This window comes from Pezoporus occidentalis, unplaced genomic scaffold (assembly GCF_034315485.1).
Source record: "Pezoporus occidentalis ecotype Australia unplaced genomic scaffold, CSIRO_AGI_Poc_V1 ctg37, whole genome shotgun sequence".
Classification (NCBI taxonomy): Eukaryota; Metazoa; Chordata; class Aves; order Psittaciformes; family Psittacidae; genus Pezoporus; species Pezoporus occidentalis.
In genome coordinates, this window is record NW_026915691.1 from 7,266,208 (window position 1) to 7,285,944 (window position 19,737).

The window sequence follows — 19,737 nt, forward strand, 5'->3', positions numbered from 1 at the left end:
CATTCAGCCAGAAGCTGTGTTCTTGTTTACACGCACAGCTTTGCCTACAGGAGTCTGCAGATCAGTGCTTTAATATCAAGGTTCATTTCATGTGCACGAAAGCTGAAAACCTGAGCTTTCAAAGCCCATGCATTCAGTTTGCTGTGAATGGGTATCTGAAGTTTGACTTCTCTTAAAAAAGCATTTCATTGTTAAAATTTGAAAGAGAAAACGAAGGTATGAAACACAAAACCATTTTCACATGGGATTCATGTTCCACCACCACCAAAGATGCTTCTTTTAAACCACAATACTCAGATGCAAAACAGCATCACTTAGGTAAGACAAAGCACAATAAATGTGGATTTAAGAAACAAATTTTCTGCTGCTTCTATCTCACATTTTAAGCAAGCAAAACAGATAAAAGGCAGAATATTCCTTCATTTTCCTTCAAGTACTAAATCCCTTCTGAAAACAATGTCCACAAATGTAATTCATTACCCCGTATGAATAGTGCAACATACTAGCATCAAGTCCCAAATAGTCATTCTAGGGATGCCAACATTAGCTTTAGGCAAATGTAAATTTAGCTTTTAAGCCTTTATTTTGGCCATTTCCAGGCATCATGTACCACAAATGAGGAGCCTGAAGTATTTTCCAGCTGACTAGCTTTTAATTTGAACAATGTGAATAAACTTTGACATGCAAAACAACAAGAAAGCTACTTTGAAGAAGAAAAATACAGCCAGGCCAACAGAAAATAAAGGCTCTGTCTGACTGCAGCTAAGCAGCATGCTGTCCTCCTGCTGCTGCTTAAGTGTTCAGGTGCAATGTGATTTTCACACAGGCCAGGATACCTGTGTATTGAAAAATAGCCTGGGAGGTTGAAGCCACAGTCCCCAACACAGCAGGACAACATGCAAAGCATGTTTCATTCAGTTTGATGCCTAAGACACACTTCAGTTTCACCAAAAGGTTCAAGGCACCACATGACAGATACCTGCTGCTATATTCTCCAAAAGACCCTGAAGTTAGTAGTTTTCAGCACCCTTACAACACTACTGGCTACACTACAATCACCCTCAGTACACTGAAGAAAGAAATGTGTTCTGTCCTAGATGTGGGGACAGATACCATTAGGGGTAGACTTCAAGTGAAATATACTCTTGGGATCTTATTTTAATCCAATTCTATAGAACTGCTATTTCAGCATAAATACCTTTTTTCCAGTGACAAAGCAAAAGACAAACCATGTCCCTAGCAGTGATAAAATGTTTAATCTGTAAGGCCATTGAAACTAAAATACATAACTACTGACAACAGCCACTACTGACCTACATAGGAAAGACTACAAGATTAGCTTTTATTTTCATGGATTCTCAGTTTTCAACTGATTATCAAGGATGAACCTCTTAGAAGAGGAGCAGTGATACCCTGTTTATTTTGCAGGAATTAAAGAAAAAATACACAATCTGCTTATTTAGATCTTGCACGAACCCCAGCAATTTTAATGAGCTTAAAGAGTCAGTCTTTTCTTTTGAATACAGAGGATATTCTCCATATTGCTGTACTTACTGTGAAGATAGTCTGCCAGGTCACCACCATTACAGTACTGCAAACAGAACAGAAAGCTCAGTTAAGGCAAGGCAAACCAAAGATCAAAAAGAAAAGCAGTAAACTTCACTAGGATGGCGTTTGTCATAGTATTGAAACATCAACAACCACACATGCCAAAATATGTAATCAGAAGTTGGCAGAGAAAACCCTATTCCTGTAGGTTCTTCTTCTGTCCCATTTCCCCAAATACTGTACTGCATTATGATACACCAGCATTAACTAGCTTTAGTGTACATGGATGTGCACATGCACATCAGAGAAGGATAAAAGCAGAACAAAGCAGAAGGGTCACCACTGGAGACACCACCAGGAAGCTGGTTGAGGAAAGCCTGGGAGCAGCCACGGCTGAAAACTGAAATTCCCCACATTGTGTTCCACATCATTGAGAAAGTCAACAAGACTTTGGAGTGAAGACTCCAGAGGAAAAACAACATTCACTTTGCAGGCAGGCTGCATCGAGAAAATTCTCTTTCCGTCTATCTTTGAAGCACATACTACACAGTAACACCCATCTGACCCCTGAGGCTTCTGACCGATTAAACCTGTGCCAAGCACAGCCACTTGACAGCAGCAATATGAAAAGTGTCCCTGGCTGCTACCTTCACCCACACTGCTCCAGTTCTGCTGCAGATCAGATAGGCAAAAGCATCACAGGTGAGACTGCAATCAGAAAGCATTACAGGTGTGAGAAGCTGGTCTGCTTAAAAGCTCACAAAAATAAAAGGACAAACACACACACTCACCTCCATAACCAAGTAGACAGAGTTTGCCAGTTCCTGAGGAAACAGAAAATAAGAAAATAAAAGACTTCATAAGACTTATGCATTGAAGTATTTCACATGCTTTACAATTGCTGCACTTCCCTTTAAACAAGTAAGTTGTGCTCTGTTAGGATTCAAACTGAAAAAGAGGGTAAAAACCATCATTAATTCCTGGAAGATTGCTTACTTTGAAAGTGCCAGGTATTTAAGCATGTTATTTCTGAGTGCACATCTGTTTAACCAAGCAGATCTCCTGTTGTGACTTGGGTCTTTACGTTCATTTCAGGCCCTTGGGATTAACAGTGGCATGCAACAAAGATGCTGGCACGCTATTATCTCTGAGCCTTAATCATTTCCACATTTAACTTGGCCCTTTATAGCATCTCTGCCCACATGAGCAGCCCCAGTCTGAATGGAGAGATAAGAGCAACACAACTTTGGGTCCTGCACTTCAAAACCGCAATATGGGCCAACCGATTTCTACAGCTGCATTAACAGAGTGTTATTATCAGGTGGCTAAAGCTTTCTGGATTATCACAGGGTCAACACCAGCCAAGTCCAGGCCAAATGTGTGCTCTTCTAAGTTTGCTGCACTGCGATGCTTCTTAACAACTCAAGAGTTCACCTCCAGCCTTAGCTGATGTTCTCCACTGGCTCCCTGGCCTGAGGAAGCACACACAAGGCAGCATACCCATGGCACAAGCACAGGATACTGCAGAGAAGTGCATCAAACATACAGCATCACGAAGCCACATTAGACACTGTACAGTACACACACTGACACAAGCAGCTGCCAAACCACCAGCAGAGAACAAACATGAAAACAACCAGATGTTTCAACCCTGGGTGAATGACTCTAAATCCTCTTGTTGAAACAGAAGTCAGGCAGAATCAGACCTGCTATGTAAAAGCCTGGATGCTAGAAGTCACTCCTAAACTCGAGGCCCAGTCCTAAAAAAGCACAGGCAGCAACTGCCTGTGTGAGTGCAGGAGAAGCTCTTAAAGCAGCAAAGAGAGTCCCCTCCATTTCCATAGCTCCAGGGCAGCATGCCTTTACTTACATGGTGTTTAGACACCTGCCAGCCCGATTCCTCTTCGAAGCCCAACTATAACTTCAAAAGGCCCCAGCATCCACCCTACCAGCCTTTTAGTTTCCAAGCAGTCTCCACTGTCTGCTCCCATCCTCTTTCATCTTGGTCTGCCCACAGGACTCTACCTCCTGTCAAGCCTGTACCAAACTGACTGCCTTTGTCAATGCCTCAAGTCCTCCACACCTCCCATCATTTCTCTTGCAGTCCTCTTTTAACTCACAATGTGAAATCTGAGTTTCCAGATGCTTCACAGAAGACCTGGAGGAAGGAGGGAGAGGGGAAGAAGCTGAACTCTCTTCATCCTACAGCTGCGTGCAGCACAGGCCACCTTCCCCTGGGCAGGCTGAAAGCACTGGCCATCCAGCAGCCTCCCTGGTTCAGCCATCCATCAGACCCCAGGGCTGGCCACCCCCAGCTCTTACAGCTTTTCTCACCAAGCCCAGCTGAGCTGTTTGGAAGCCCCCTTGTTTGTCAGAAAAGCCATTTTCTGTGATACTTCAAGACGGAGTTTGTTTACCGACCTCTGCACTCAAAAGCAGCACACGGGTAAGTCACCCGCTTTCACACACACGTCAGATGAAGCAGGAAACCAGTCTGCGGTAGGGAAGCAGCACAAGAAGAAAACCCCAGGCACCCTCACAAGCTTTGCACATGTTGAAGCACCGGGGGAAAACTGTGAGGAGAGTTCAAAGCCCACCAGCTCCCGCTGTCCTCTGCAAGAACAACAGTAAGCCAAGGTCTGTGGAAGACACCCAGGCCTTTTCACTTCTCCAGGAAGCGCAGCCACAGATGTACCCAAAGACATGAGGACACACCAGATGCGCTGGGCTCAGGGAATGACTGTGGGGCTGCAGGCCAGGGAGCTCACTACAGGGCAACCGCTGGGCATGGAGGAAGTGTCTGAAGTGGCTTTGCAGCCTTCACAGAGTTAGTGACTGCCACAGCAACATTTTTCTTGCCTAAACATGCTGTGATAATTGTAGCTCAGTAACTCCACACATTTAATACACATTGTGCCAGCAGGGTTTGCGGAAGCTTGATGTATCATTACCTATATAGAAAATGAAGGGGAAGTTTAGCTTACACAAACCAAGTCCAGAAGATATTTGTAATAGTTATTAGCCAATAGCTAATGTACACTGTACAGGCAGGTTGTTTTTCCACTGTATGTTATTTAAAGACTCTGCAAACAAGCATCAAGCAAGCAATTGATTTCTGGCAGCCAGTGTGTACAGTGACTGGGGTCAAATAAGGACCTACACAGGCAAGGGAGATGCTCTGCTCCATTTCCCCAGCAACAAAGTGACCTTGGTGGTTGGTGGTTTTATCCCACCAACACAGGTCGAAGAGATAAGAGGGCAATACCTGAAAGGCTTCTAGGGCAGAAGCAGGCGGTTCCTCCAACCATGCACTGGCAACAGCCCACTCCGAACACTCCAGCCTCACTAGGAAGCACTCCATCCTGCTGCACGCACACCCGCGGCAGCACAGGAACACGAAGCAAGCGTACAGTTAGCTTGCAGACACCCATAGCACGGGTGACAACTTCCACATTTGCAACTTCAGCATTTTGAGACCCACTTACCAGAAAGATTTACAGGAATTTTGCCAATAAAACTCAACATTTATTTCAGGAAGGGCCCTGGAAACAAGCTCTTGTTTGGAAAAAGCCAGTAGCTTACTGCGGTTACAACAGATACAACTGCCTAAAGAGATTTCTGGTTTCTCAGATGGGCTGATGGACTTCTCCCAAGCTGATTCAGCAGCAGAAACCACTTCTTTCCCTTTTTTTATCCTTTCACAGTATTTACGATTTGTTCATTGACGAAACAAGGCAAAAATACTGCAAGCCAAATTCTGCAGACTACCACTTGTTGTGAACAGAAACAAAATGTCAAACCCTCTTGTTTCCACATCAGCAACAAGAATAATGTTACAGTTTGTTGTATTTCTGTAGAGGCTCATGTCCAAGAAGTGCTACAGATAATTTACCCTGGACCTCTTATTCACATGTGCCATTCCATGTAGCCAAGGCTAATCCTGTCGCTAAACAAGCTCAGGCAGCACAGAGGCAACCCCCTAAGTTTTGCTCTCATCACAAAGCACAGCAGTACCCTGACCATGCTCCACAATAGCAGCAAAAGGCCTCGGCCAAAGAGATTAAGCTGATAATTAATCAGTCTGGATCACTGCCTGACTTGTAGTTCTTGCAGCAGAGGCCCCAGCGATGAAGTTACAATTTAATTGAGTGTAAAAATAGGCGACAGCCTCTACTGTCTACAAATAACACACATCTGCTGATGGAGGAAAAAGAAATGAAGGGAATTCATAAAGCAGTACATCACGAATCACCCCAGGACAGTGCGACACTAAAATTCCTCACTAGGACACCAGGAGGGATGGCATTATGGATATCAATATCCAGCAGTCCTATCGCCCTTTAAATTTTCTCTCCACCCCTACTGGAAGGTGGCATGATTCTCTTCTTGGAAAGTGTGTGTTTAGGTGTGTCCAAAGGGAAATGTCTGGGTGTACCCACAGTTAGTCATCATCCTACCACAGCTTGAAGAGTCTGAGAGAGGAAACTTCCTTAGAGAAACCCTCCTCTGCTCTTGATCCCAGCCCATAGCCTGACACCAAGTTTAGAAAGACGCTCAGGAAGGGAAGGAAGTTGAAGTTTAATTACACAGCACTCCAAAACTGTGTGAGCAGTGCTGTGCTCTCACCAATCTGTGTGGGATGAGTGCTGTAATAGACACTGGGGTAAAACCAGCAAAGGATGGCTTCCACCTCACACAAGTCCTCTTTTCTAGGAAGACTGTAGGATGGATGAAGGGGGAACACTTCGAAGACAAATGCAGTCCACTGTTATGCCCATGTGCTGAGCACCGTGTGGCTGACAAGGATCCCACTGCCTTCAGGAGATGCAAGTGACCAAAACTGGTTTTGTTACTCTCCTGAAGAACAGAGTACCACTGCCCATTTGTTAGCCTCCCTCTGATGGCAAAGGTCCCTGTTTTGTGCCTCTCAGAAGATATCTACCACGTGTTGCTCAACACCGGCTCTCAAACAGCACCCGGAGCAGCTGCCAAGCACAGATAATTGTCACACACAGATCTCTGAACAGGGCTAGAACTCATTAATTGTACAATACAACAGAAGCAAAGCCGAGGGTCTGACAGTGGAAGATAACCTTGACACCAACTGAAAGCTAAGGTTTTCCACTCTGTTTTGGTCTGGGTTTTTTTAATGCTACTTTCCCTACTTGCTGCAGCAGCACATCACATCCGCCTGTTTTGCCAGTAGGATCTCATGGAGTCAGAGCCCTTTCGACCTGTGCTCTCTAACCATCACTCTTCTGACAGGCACACTGGCATTGTGAACAGGGACTGTAACAAACACAGTTTTGCTTTATAGAAACCAATCCCTAGGCCAATGGCACATGTGATTTTCTCTAGCTAAGGTCTGAGAAACAGAACCTACCACTCTCAAGAGAGGGAAGAAACTTTCCAAACAGTAAAATCTCTTGGTATTATTTCACTGTGGCTCACAGCTTGGCTTGAGCAGGCTAACATCTGAAGAGTGAAAGGAAAACCGTCAAGGATTATCTCTTGACACAACTATTTGAACGGAAGCAAGATAAAAGACAATAGTAACATCAATCTGAACTGCAGGAGCACCTACCAATGCTCACCCTTTGGAAAACAGATCTAAAGAAAAGAGCTAGAAGATATTCACATGCCTTTTGACCTCATGCAGAAAGAAAAACATGTCTTGGAGCAGACTGTGTTTCTCTGTTCCCTGGTCCTGGTTCTTCTCTTCACTCCTCTGAGTTTTACCAATAAGGAACTTGGGAACATTTCAAGCAAGTTTCCAGTTCAGGAGACAAAAATTAACTCAGATGAAGGAAGAAAAGGAGAAAAGGGAAACTACTCATTCACTGGAGTATAATCTCCTCTGCACAGACATACAATACCACTAATGTTTCTCAAACCCAGACACAGCTTCACAGCCAGACAAAAGAACATCTTAGGACAGACTTCTGGGATTCAAGACATGCAGCCAGTGAGGTCCTGCACCAAGAAAGTTAGCACATTATAAGGAACCAGCAGTACCTTTCCTCTTGGGTATAGGCTACACTCAAGTGACAAATCTCAGTCTAGGGTAGCAGTCGCACGTAAGTGTGGTCCAGGAGACGATATGCAAACAACAAATACCATCACTGAATCACAGAAGTGTTTGGGTTGGAAGAGACCTTAATGATTACCTAGTTACGATCACCTTATCTGATTTAGAACTGCTTCCTAATATCTACTCAATATCTTTGTCTATTTTGGATAACCCAGGTCCAGCAATAAAACCTACTGCTACTGACTGGAAAGCATTATTACCACAGTCAGAAGGTATTTGACTTCCCAGAAGAATAATTTCTTCATGTAGATCTGAGGGAATAAGCATAAGAAGCAAGACCCAGAGAGGCCTACAGACTTTTGCATTGGCTCTTGACTGCACCCTGCTTCCTACAGGCCTAGCAGCTTGCTCCAGGATGCAGAGCAGCGGTACAGAAGCATAGGGCAAGAAGAAGGGAGGCCCTGCAGCACAAAGTGGTTTATGGCCAGCCTCACGGCAGGCAGACTTCTGTAGGACCAGAGTAACAGCGATTCCAAGGGCCACTGACACCTCATTCCAGGCACTACGGTATTCTCTGCTTATAAAACAGATGAGTTGGTTTAGGACAGGTTGTACTTCAGAGATTAGAAACAGCAGGAAAGCTATCCTCTGGTTCCACACAGGCTTCAGGAAGGGAGGGAAAGTATTTCCTGTCCCCCTGGCAACAGTCCTGAAGTCTGACTGCCTGACATTAAAAAACAAAGAAGACAATGTCATGTCCATGGAGCTAATGTTTGCCAGGTAGCTAACAACCACCACAGACAAACGGTAGGACAGCTGGTAAGGCAGCTCAATCTTCAAGCGACCTGAAGAAGCTTCACTATCCCTTCCACTGGAAATGAGACTTCTGCAGGTTCCTTCAGACCGGCCCCAGTTCTGTTCCCCTCTCCTCCCCTACCTACAGCCCTGCTGGCAGGGCATTCTTCTGCTGGCTTCACCCAAGTTCACTGCAGGCCTCGATCAAAGCCCTGAGGTTCAGTGCTCTTGCTGGATGGCTGATGGCTACAGCATCGGCAGAGAGCTCAGACAGGAAAACATGACTCTCCATCAAAGCCAGACTGTGCCTCTGCACAGTAACACATAGAGCAAGTCAAAGCTGAGAGCTGCACCTCAGCCTAACCACAGAAACCAAAGTATAGGATTAATGTCATAATAACAGTATGGAGACAAAGTAGCAGGTTTCACAGGTCACAGAGCTGCAAGGCAACGCCAAAAACACACATCAGAGCAAACTGAAGACTTACGCTTGCTGGGACATTGGAAAGCAACCATTTCTTACAGCAGCCATGTTCATCTGGGGGTAGTGCTGCACCACCTACACCAGTGTGTGCCCCCAGCTGCCAGCTCACAGGGAGGCACCACTTGACAGCGCACAACATGGGTCACTTGTGTGCAGCAGCCCAGCCAGGGTAAGAGTATGGAGGAGAAAAGCAGCATAACCCTGAAAAGGCTGGACTCTCTGACAGGGAGTGGAAAGAAGCAGTAATCCCTTTGCCAACAGGCAGAGTAAGAGCTAGCAGCTTCTTTAAACAAAAGCAAGCTCTTTTTTTGCGAGTGGCAATGCACTGTGTTAATCCCATCAAGGGGGAAACTTTGGAATTCTAAAAACAGCTATAAAAATATTCACAATCCGATTAGCTTTTCTGTATTTATTCCTCGTCTCCTTTCTGCATCAGAGCCATATCATAAAATGAACATTTCAGCTTGAATTCCCCATCACCTTAAGCTCAGTCACATGTACTGGAATGAAATCCTTGCATGCCATAACATTGCATTTTACAAGCCTGCCCAAAGAGCAAGAGTAGTGGGGGAGGGCTGTGGGATGAGGTGAATAGTAAGGCAGGCTACAAGAGTGACTGCTTCAGTTTTCATCACACACTCACTGAGGTAGGTGCAAATACAAGCAAAGTGACTCAGTCTGGAAGTTTGATTTTTAGAACCTATTAATGTAGTGTTACCAGTAAAGTTGGGAACAGCTTAGGTTTTTACACAGTATATCCCAAACACAATCTGATAACCTGCAGCAAGTGTTTTTTTAAGCAACCCTTTGAAATCAGAAGCACAGCCTCCTCAGGGTTTTCTATGGCAGCTCCATGACTGACTGGCCTTTGCAACTCTTCTTTTATGTTCATTTATTTCATACTTCATGTACCAGATTTAAGAAAACACACACACCACAAAGGTGTTATAACAAAGAGTTGAAAGAAAAAAGCATGGGATGGGTTTCCTTTCAAACAAAAATTATCTTAATTTAAGAGTGGAAAGCCAGAATCAGGGCTGCAGATTCAGCAGCACTTAAAAACTGAGAAGAACTGAGGATGTTTTAAACATCTTTAGCATGCTGGCTACAAATGACAACTAAACACCAAAATATTGCAAATGAAGAAGCCTCCAGCGAGAGAGCAGCCCAAGTGCCCATGTGCACAGTGGCACTGAGCAGCAGACGCAGCCCATGTGCTCCAAACCCACTCAGCAGCCCCAGGGAGCTGCGTCTCAGCCCTGCTGACACCACCTCACCCTCTGCTGCGGTCCATGGGGTTTCCCATCCCAGCAGCTCTCACAGTCTGGGTTACCAGTACATACCAGGCCAGCTGGGAGGCTTTCCCTTCCCAGGGATGTAAGACCCTTTGCTAAATAGGCTCTCCAGTGACTTAGAATCCAGCATCTTTCATTCCCCCCACGGGAACCACGCTGTCTGGTTGATCTCTAGTGTGCCAGCTCAGCTGACCTAATTCCTCCTGTTATTCTGATGCTAGGAGACAAGCCAGGTGCTCCTGCAGCCAGACAGAACATGACTGCCCTAAGCAACCAGTGATGCAGAATTTGATTCATTTCTATCAGTCCCCCTTGAAATAACCTTGCTCAATAAACAAATGCAGCTTTGAAAGTCTCACTTTGCATTTTGAGAGCATCTCTTTATGTTAAGGCTTGCACATCATAAAGCAGGAAAGAACGCACAGCTAAAGCACCTCTTTGCTATACACTGAGTACAAAAGAGGTTCTATAGCTATCTGTTGGTGGAGTTTTTCCCTGGATTCTGCTGTGGACATTTATTACATTTCTGAGAGGAACCTTAACATCTGAAGACAATTAAGATGGCTTCTCTTAAGCGAAGTATGTTTATGTCTGTACCTAAGAAACATTCCCTTGGAAGACCACATCACTCCTTCACTTTCCATCAAGCTTGCCATTTACTGCTGCTACATGAACATGAGTAACAGGAAAAAAAAACACAAACAGAAAAAACCCACCCCATCCAACCAACAAGCAAAACAACTATGGATTTGCTTTGAAACAAAGCAAAACCAAAATCCTCTCCTTGACTTTGCAGACCAAAGATCACCACCTCTGCTGACCACCCCTGTGCTTAGTGTCTCATTTCCCACTGTATCTTCTTGCCTGCCATCTGATGAAGGCAGTTTACCTCATGGAAGACAAGCTTCAGAGAACCAGAGCTTCTTTAGGAGTTTTCCCCAAGGCAAACCAGAGCCATCCAGTCCAGATTCCTACCACCACCACCTCATGTCTGCTGTTTGCTAGTCTGCCTGCTGTGCAAAAGCTTTTCAGTTGGTATCAACAAGTGGGAAGGCAGGAAAGGGAGTGGAAAAAAGACAGACACAAAGTGAACTGTAACCTCAATTCTCTACACATACTTGAGCATTAAGATGAGCTTTTGAAACACATGATTTTATTGCAGTTCCACAGTTTAGCGGCAAGTTCAGTCCAGCCACAAAACAACACCTTTTAATTGAGCTTTCATTGGACCTATAAATACTTGAAAGATTCAAACAGCTGTTCTCAATCTGAATTCAATCCCACCCAGCCACTGATCAGGAAACACCTCTTCCCATCCATTTTCCGCGTCTCCATCTCCTTGCTCTGCACACTCCAACCAAAAGCATTCAATCATCACAAGGATTTAAACTGTGGAAATTTCACTCATGGAAACAGTGATGGAGCTTCAAGAAGAGCAGCACAAATAGCACCTCAGCCGTTACCAGAACTTTGCTGTCAAACTGCAAGCACAACAGCCTACAAGCTTCTGATTACTCCTGGGAAACATTCCTTACTCTGTCATTACAGTCTGAGTAATGCTACCTTCCACAGGTGCTTCAGAGGCTATTAACTTCCATGTCACCAGCTCTTCCGTGACATCTTAATCATGTGAGAGGAACACAGGTATGTGCTTTACACACAGGATGAGTAGAACAGTGATCATAATTTCAGAAATGCAACAAGACAACTCCCTCTAAAAAAAGCCCATGACTCCTCTGACATCTATATTTAGTGGTCAGCATTTGCTAGATGTTTCTGTGACCTGCACAATGGGGTACTCTGCTAGTGAAGCCAACATTAAACACAAGTTCAAGACTATAACATTCTCTCTTCTGCACGAACATAGCCATTTTGGTCCACTGAACATTCAAGCCTTGTTCTACAAAACTACAGGCAGGGTTTGGTTGGGGTTTTTTGTCCTTTTCCCCTTCTAGTTCTAAAGTAAGCCAGATCCAATCTTCAGTTACAGTGATTCCCTTCAACAGATGCGAGGATGTGGACGGAGCAGGATAGCAGACACCCCATTCTTGTCCACAGTGCAAACAGAAAGAGGATTGCTTGGCAGTTGAGAGAAGCCTGCACTTTACACCCACTCACCAGGCAGCTCGCCAGCTTCGCTCGGGGATGGAATTAAAACAGGATTTAACCAGGCAGGCAGCCTGACCTCAGGAGTGTGAACTCCCAGACACAGAGTGCCTCCTTAGTCATTTCAAGTGTCACAGTGGTGCTCCCAAGACAGGGCACCTGAACAGCAGTGCCCGAGGAGCAGAAGATCCTGCATTAGGTGGCATGAGAGGTGGTGAGGCAAGGAGGTGACACTGCAGCACTGATTCATCCGACATCACACTCATCAGCAAAGTGCTGCAGCAGAAGCGAGCAGTGCTGGAGGGCACACCAGAGGACACTGCCGTAGATGGAGCTTCGGAGGTCCCGGGGGACAGCAGGAGGCACGTACACAACATGTGGATTAGCAGCTAAAGGCTCTGTGTCGGAAAAGGGTGATGGTGCAGAGAGCACAACAGAAGATCACAGCCCAACAGCCACGGTCCTATTGATCACAAGGACTTTCTACGCAGCAACAATAGAACAAGGCTGCTGTTACCTGGCTCTCAAGACCAGCCCAGGGTGACTGATCATTAAACTGAGAAGTATTTGTTCTGCCACCCATGCCTTAATCCATGTGCACAAGAAAATCTGCACTGCGAGGACTCCCTGTTGTCTGCAGGAGCTCCAGGCGATACAGTCACCCCAGCAGAAGTATTGCTGGTGAGTCTGTACTGCACGAGTTAAGCATTACTGGCAGCTCAGCCTGAACTGATGAGTACAATCAGCCAACTTGACAAAAAATTATGGAAAGCAGACCCTCAGGTAAGGTAGGCTGAACCAGAAACTTAGCAGCACAATGCCCTGTGTGCTTCCACAACCAGTCCATCCTACCCGTGCAAAAACTGGGGGAAAAAAAAAGCCTCAACAAACCAAACCAACCCCCCAAACACCTGATATCCACACAAGCACACTTACAGCTAGTCTGCTTTAAGAAGCAAGCTCAGATCACAGCACATAAGAGGAGAAAACGTGACAGTGAAATAATCCTTCTGCCCATTTCATGCAGGAAAATGCTTCTTTCTAATATTCAAAGTGTTATTTATGTCCAGGAATAGCAGATTTTCTGCTCTAGCACCAACACAGTCGCATGTGAGAGCTTTGGTTGTCACATATTCAACCAACCTTTCTGAGGCAGCTGGCACAGCACAGGGAAAAAAAACATACCCAGAATCTCCCTTAGCTACATTCATTTACAAACCCACTTCTAATGCTGGCAGAAGCTGTGTAGTGCACAGTGCTCCCAGGATCTGACCAAGTTCAAGAGTTCCCTTCCTACCATTGAATCCCCTTAGCTAATCAAGTGGCCTCTGATCACAGACTCAATGCCCTGAGTCACAAAAGAAACCAAAGCAAGTCCCACACAGCAGCCCACATGCCGTTAAGCTTTTAGTGTGAATTGCTGAGCTTATCCTCAGGGTTTCAGAAATCAGTTTTCCAAGAAACTTCATTTCCAGACCAAGTCCTCATCCAGCAGAAGCCATCACTTGTATCCTTGTTGTCATTAATTTCTACCTCAAGGAACATGAATTATTTATCTGTCTCCAAAGTAAAGACTTCTGGTATCCAGATGTCCCTCTAGACTGCTGCACTCCCCTTGACTACTGCAGTCTGGAGACCCCAAACCAGCTGAGGAGTCAGGGATTGTTCAGTAGCAACTAATGTACTCTATATATGGCGGAATACAGTTTTTACTTTATGCCAAATATCCCCTGTGCCTAGGAAATGTCCATACCACAACTCCATACAGAACACTAAACAGACAGTACTTCTAAAAATGCAATACAATATGATTTATCCCCTTTTTGAGCAGGGTCTCCTAGACTATTCACAGTACCTCTCATTAATACTTGAGCATATAATAATGGGAATATGCATATTTCATTTTGTGAGCCATTCTCATGTAATGATGCTGCTCTTAGGACTCCAGTAAGGGGATCTATAAAAGTCCAGACGCTGCACTTTTATTCATTAAACATTCACCAGTATCATTTATTCCTAGGAAGCTTATTTTGTCATTATTTATGAACAAGTACCAGAAAGATCTATAAAATGAGAAGGAACACAGCAATTTTCCTGGATTTGAAGGATAAAATACGTGTGACAGGGCAAGAGCTGCTGTCAGTATTAGGTATCAGCTGCAAGTGTCTGTCTGGGGCAAATCCAGCATTACATCAAAAATCTTGAATTGTTTGAGGCCTGGTTAGCATTAGCTTTTAACCAGGAAAATGCAAATGAAAGCATCATTGGGTGTAATCACTTGCTTACAGCCTCTGTGGTTTTGGCAACCATTTCCTTGTGTGTAGGGAACATGTGAGTAAAAGTTAAAGTCACTGTTGACAGGCAGTGCAGAGGAAGGGACAGCACAAAACGCAACAACAAAGCTACAGGGCAACATTAAGATTCACAGGAAATATTTTTTCCTTTTTGCTCTTTGATGTTGTAATACAAGAATAAACCTCTCGAGTTTTAGAAAGTAAGGGCTCAGTTAACTGCGACCATCACATTTTTGAGGGTAAATATATATGCAGCTTTGAATGAAGCAACTGATCTTGTATCAGAGGAACAAGGCGAGTAACAAGTAGTCTTTTCCACAAAGTAAGGAAAGATGGGCAGAAGCCAGCCTTCCACAGCACTGCACTTGTACCTCTGCAGATAACTCAGTCATACAACTCCTAAGCAGACTCACAGCAATGCCAAGCACTCAGACACATACACAGAGAGCCTACGTGGGTAGACTGCATCAGGCTGTCTGATGACCGGTCACCTCACTCCACAGGAGGTTCCACACCCTGGTAGCACTACCTAACATCCAATCCTACCTAAGTCATCTCATTTTGTCCAATAAATCAAATCACCCAGGTCATACAAAGACTGACAAAGCTGGTAACCAAATATATACCTGGGCAGGCCTCAGCCCCAGGACCATTCTCAAGTTCCTGTCTCATGATAGCTTCTTGCTCATATCAGCCTGCTCATAGCAGGCTACACTGCTATACAGGTAATTTAACTAAAGCTCATTTGCCACCACATAAAGAGAAAAATGCACCACTGCAGTGATGCAAATGTCTTTAAGCTACTTCCCACCCAGTAGTTACTTGAAGCAGGGAGATGAACAAAGGTTTTGAAAGATGTGCAACAAACAAATCCAGCAGCATAATGCTTCATACAAATGCAAACTGTAGAGGAAGCACAGGAGCAGCCACTCGCTCCCTCAACTGGAAAGTTATTAAGTAAATTTAAAAGGTACAGAGAAGAATAAAGACACCCCATGAGATCTAATGCCCCAAGTGGCCTGTGCCTTGAGGGAACTTCCCCAGCTCTCTGAGCTGCTCTGCAGCACACTTCAGGCCGAAGGCAGTCTCTGCTCTGCAAGATCAGCTCTAAAGGGTGTTTCAGACACAATGCACAGCTGGCCTCTCACTCAGCGGGTATTTCCAAGAGCCAATCCCATTCCCAGCAGCCTTTCCTCCCTCACAGAGCAGCCTGAAATCCCCCGCATCCACCTCTCACCAAAACCACGGCAGGCATTAAACCCTTCCCAAGGGCTGGCCCCCTGCAGCACCGTGCCATAACCCCCTGCTCTGGCAGAGGGGGGTACGGTGGGTGACAGCCCTGGGGGGGCCGCAGCACGGGGTGACAGGCACACTACAGCACCCAGAAGGCATTGCAAACAGGCTGTACCAACCGGCTGGGAGACTCGTGTCTGGGGTGACGCGGAAGCCACCGGAGCCAATCCATGGGAGAAGGAGGAATGTCAACAAACACGGCGGCCTGCAGGACACGTGATACCCGGGACAGGGCAGGCAGTGCTAGATAAGCCACCCCAGACACCGGTGGACCAGCAGTCACGCAGTCCTCAATCGCAAACATCAGCTCTCAGAGTGGCACAGGCTGTACCGCATCCCTCATGCCAGTCCCTTCCATCCAGGGACAGGAGGGCCCCATTTCAGGCTTTGTGATCCTGCAATGCTTTTTAAAACGCATCCCAAATATCAAACAAAAGTTGCCCCATGACCCAGCAGGATTTTCTAACTAAAAATTCGCAGAGAAAAATGAAAAGCCTTTGGACAACTTGGGTTTCACAGCGGATCAGTTTGAGCCCCTTAGATTAGATCTTGAGAGCTGACTTTGAAGGAAAAAGCAACTGTGGGAAACCACAATAATCTAAAACCGTCTGATGCAATTTTTAACACTTACTGATTGCCACAAGGACAACAGAAAAATGCAAATTAAAATCCTCTGGAACTGAGGACAATCATATGCTACAAAGTCATGCTCACACTATTTTCATATTACCTAAGAAAAAGAAATTTTCTTAGGGAGTGTATCCAGACCAGAAAAACAAAATAAAAGGTAGGCATGCCAAGAATAACTACTGTAACTTTTATTTCTAACATAGAACTTACGAGTTTCCAACACAGACATGTTCACCCCACATTGCATTTCAATATCCTGGGAGCAGGAGCTCCCACCTCAACTTCCAACTGCATACGAGTACTGTGGTCCAGACAGCAATTAATATGCGATCTGCTCAGCAGTGTTTGTATCTTTCCTTAACTTGTAAGAAGGCTTTTTTCCCCAGAATACACGTTTGATTAAAAAACATCTTCTAAAAATTGAAATTCCAGAAACTCCATTCAAACTCTCCCCAATGCAGAATGCTTTGACATAACTGAATGTATTTACCTGGAAGTCGTACAAGGCAACGATGTTTTCATGTTTCAGTTCCTAGAAGAAGTAAAACAAAGACCATAAGCCAGGAGCAACAAAGGGCATACAGAACAAAGACTGAAGAAAACAAGACAGTCTCCCTTTACCTTTAGTATTTTTATTTCCTTGCCCAGCAGAGTTTGAGATTTTGCAAGGTTCTTCTTGTTAATGCATTTCACAGCTACTTCCAGCTCAGGTTTCTGAAAGAGTGCATATGTAATTCAAAGATAAATGTAAATTAATGATGAAATTTACATTAGGATAAGCAGCCTCTTAAAAGGTTACAAATATTACTGAAAGAAGTGTCTCGCAGCACTGGTAAAGGCCTCTTGCTTTATATCCCAATGCCTATCCCTCACTTGTTCAGACTTGCCCTTTCCTGAATTATGCTTGTCAGCCCAAGGAGAAAAGCCCAAGGTTTGGGGGTTTTGATACTACTTTATACAATGATTATCCTCTTATTTAATCACTAGAAATAAACGCACTGTGGGAGCCATGGCTTATCCCAAGCCCTAATGATGGAAAATCCACCGCCGGATTGGCTTCAGTTTATTTACCAGTAAGCCGTTTCCCCTCCTCTTGGAAAAATTAAGTGGAGAAGGACAAAACTTCCCACACACACACAAAGCAACAAAGCCAGAGCCCTCTGAACGCTTTATAGACAGCGTGGGGGGGGGGGTCTTTTTAGCCTGATTTAAAGGTAAGGGCAGCTTTTGGCGAGCAGAAGGTGTCTGTGGATACCTCCCCAACGCAAGGTGAAGGCACCTGCCCGGGTCCCGCTGGGACACACGCCTGCCGCCCAAAGAAACTCTAGAGATAACAACAATAAACGACAATAAACATGTCTCCCATCGCCAGCGCTGCCCCAAAGCCCGGGGCTGATGCCCAGGCTAAGAATAGCCACCGCAGCCCAGCGGGGACGGGGTGACCGGGACGTGGTGTCCAGCTCGGCCCAAACCTACTAATAAAAAGGAAAGGGAAAAAGAACAAGAAGGGATTATTCACCTCTTTGTGCCTGCCTTTGAAAACGACGGCGAAGGCTCCGTGCCCGATCAGGTCCTTCCTGCTGAACTCAAACTTTCCCACCGTCTCCATGGCGCTGCGCCGGGGGTCCCCGGAGCCGGCGGGGAGGCTGCGGCCGGGACGGCTTCAGAGCTGCAAAGGGACGAGGAGGAGGAGGATGGTGGCGGTGAAGAAGCTGCCTTTAAAGCAAACTAAACCTCTCCCAATACAAACACAACGGGGCACCCTCCCCACCGCTCCCCCCGCAAAGCGCAGCCAGGGCCGGAGGCCGGCTGATGGGGGGAGCCTCCCTCCTATCAGCCCCCCGAGAGCTCAGTGCCGGCAGGGCTCCTCTTCCCCACCTCGCCCTCGTCCATCGGCTGCCTCTTCCCGCAGAACGGCCTGGAGCTGGTCATTGTCGGAGGCCGGGCAGAAGTTGGCTGCTCAGCAGCGGGCCTTCCCCATCTCCTCCTCAGCACAGCCCGGCGCTGCTCCTCCGGCAGCCGCTTCAGGCGGGGCTCCCCATGCCGAGCCCCGGCCCTCTCCGCCTGGCAGGCGCGGCTTCGACGAGAGTCCACCTTAAGCGCGATCCACCTTAACTCCTAGTCCACCTTACGCGAGCGGTCCACCTTAAACCCGAGTCCACCTTAAGGGCCGCTCTGCGACCCCCGTACACAGCGGGGCCGGGGGATACCGCGGCGGTCCCACCGCTCGCCCAGGCTCCACCACCCGGTGCGGCCCGGACAAAGCTCTGTGAGCGCGGAGCGGAGCGGGGCGCACGGCAGCGCAGAGCGAGTGGCGGCCGCCACCTGAGGCGGGGGGGAGCCGAGCCCGGCACGTTTAAAGGCGCCGCGGGCCCTGAGTCAGCGGGCGCACGGCCCCGCGTGCCCGCCGCGGTGCCAGCCGATGGGAGTGGGGTGTGAGGAGGGGAGAATTCTGCCACCCCGCGCCGTTGGGACTGCGCCCAACAACTAAAGGAGTGGGTCAGTGTGTAACAGTTCACCACAGGAGCGGTGACAGGGCCCAGCTGTGATGGGGCCCACCACCCGCAGCATCACTTTGCCTCCCCAGGATGGCCGTTCTCCACACTCTGCACTGCCAGGGGCCATGGCTCCTATGATGGAGCAAACCAGGCCTCCAGCATGCACAAGAGGCGGCTGGGTACCTCCATTGAGAAACCTTTATAGGCACCCAGCGCTGGAGCTCAACATGAAATCTGTGTCGTGATGAGAAACCTTTCCCAGCCTGGCAGTGAGTTTCTGCCATCCTCAGCCTGTTGCTGGGCAGTAACCCACAAGCTTTGCCCTGTGGGTATAGGCCTGCAGGTCATCCACTCCGCTGCAGGAGCCTCTCACCTGCTCCGGGCTGCCCAAACCCACTCCTGCCAGCCATGGCGGTATCTGGGCCACACGTACACTCAGTCCAGCTCATTTGCACCCTTATCAAAGTCTCCAGAGCAGAACATCATAACCCAGCACACTCAAGTTTGCTTTTTACAGTCACGCCATATCAACACCTACATATTGATGCGTATACCAAGCACGCCCTGCTCTTACGGTGCCGGTGGCTGTACAGACACCCAGCACAGAGGGTGATTGGTATCATGATGCCGAGTGTCTGCACTAATCACTGCTCTCAGCAAAAATTAGGACCAAGCAGCACCTCACAGCCTTGTTTCATACACAAAAGCAGTGGCTGACTGATGCAGCGTCTGGCCTGTGGTCTGTTGCCCTTGGTTGCTAGAT

The 19,737-nt window shown here is 46.7% G+C and overlaps 1 protein-coding gene across 6 annotated transcripts in view; it reads right to left on the reverse strand.

Annotated features, from left to right (window-relative positions):
• Nucleotides 1-18,776, reverse strand: part of ULK1 (unc-51 like autophagy activating kinase 1) — an 80,584-nt gene extending 61,808 nt beyond the window's left edge. For 3 of the 6 annotated variants that reach the window (XM_062631568.1, XM_062631569.1, XM_062631567.1), the window contains exons 1-6: nucleotides 18,355-18,775; nucleotides 17,996-18,145; nucleotides 17,098-17,190; nucleotides 16,967-17,008; nucleotides 2,340-2,372; nucleotides 1,555-1,591 (exon numbers count right to left, since the gene is read on the reverse strand). In XM_062631568.1, coding sequence (XP_062487552.1) covers nucleotides 1,555-1,591; nucleotides 2,340-2,372; nucleotides 16,967-17,008; nucleotides 17,098-17,190; nucleotides 17,996-18,085 — 295 coding nt within the window. In that variant the 5' untranslated portion in view covers nucleotides 18,086-18,145; nucleotides 18,355-18,775. Of the gene's footprint in view, nucleotides 1-1,554; nucleotides 1,592-2,339; nucleotides 2,373-11,042; nucleotides 11,380-15,965; nucleotides 16,037-16,966; nucleotides 17,009-17,097; nucleotides 17,191-17,995; nucleotides 18,146-18,354 lie in introns of those variants that run through there. The other 3 variants (XM_062631570.1, XM_062631572.1, XM_062631571.1) reach the window with 3 other exon arrangements.
• Nucleotides 18,777-19,737: the final 961 nt, after the last annotated feature.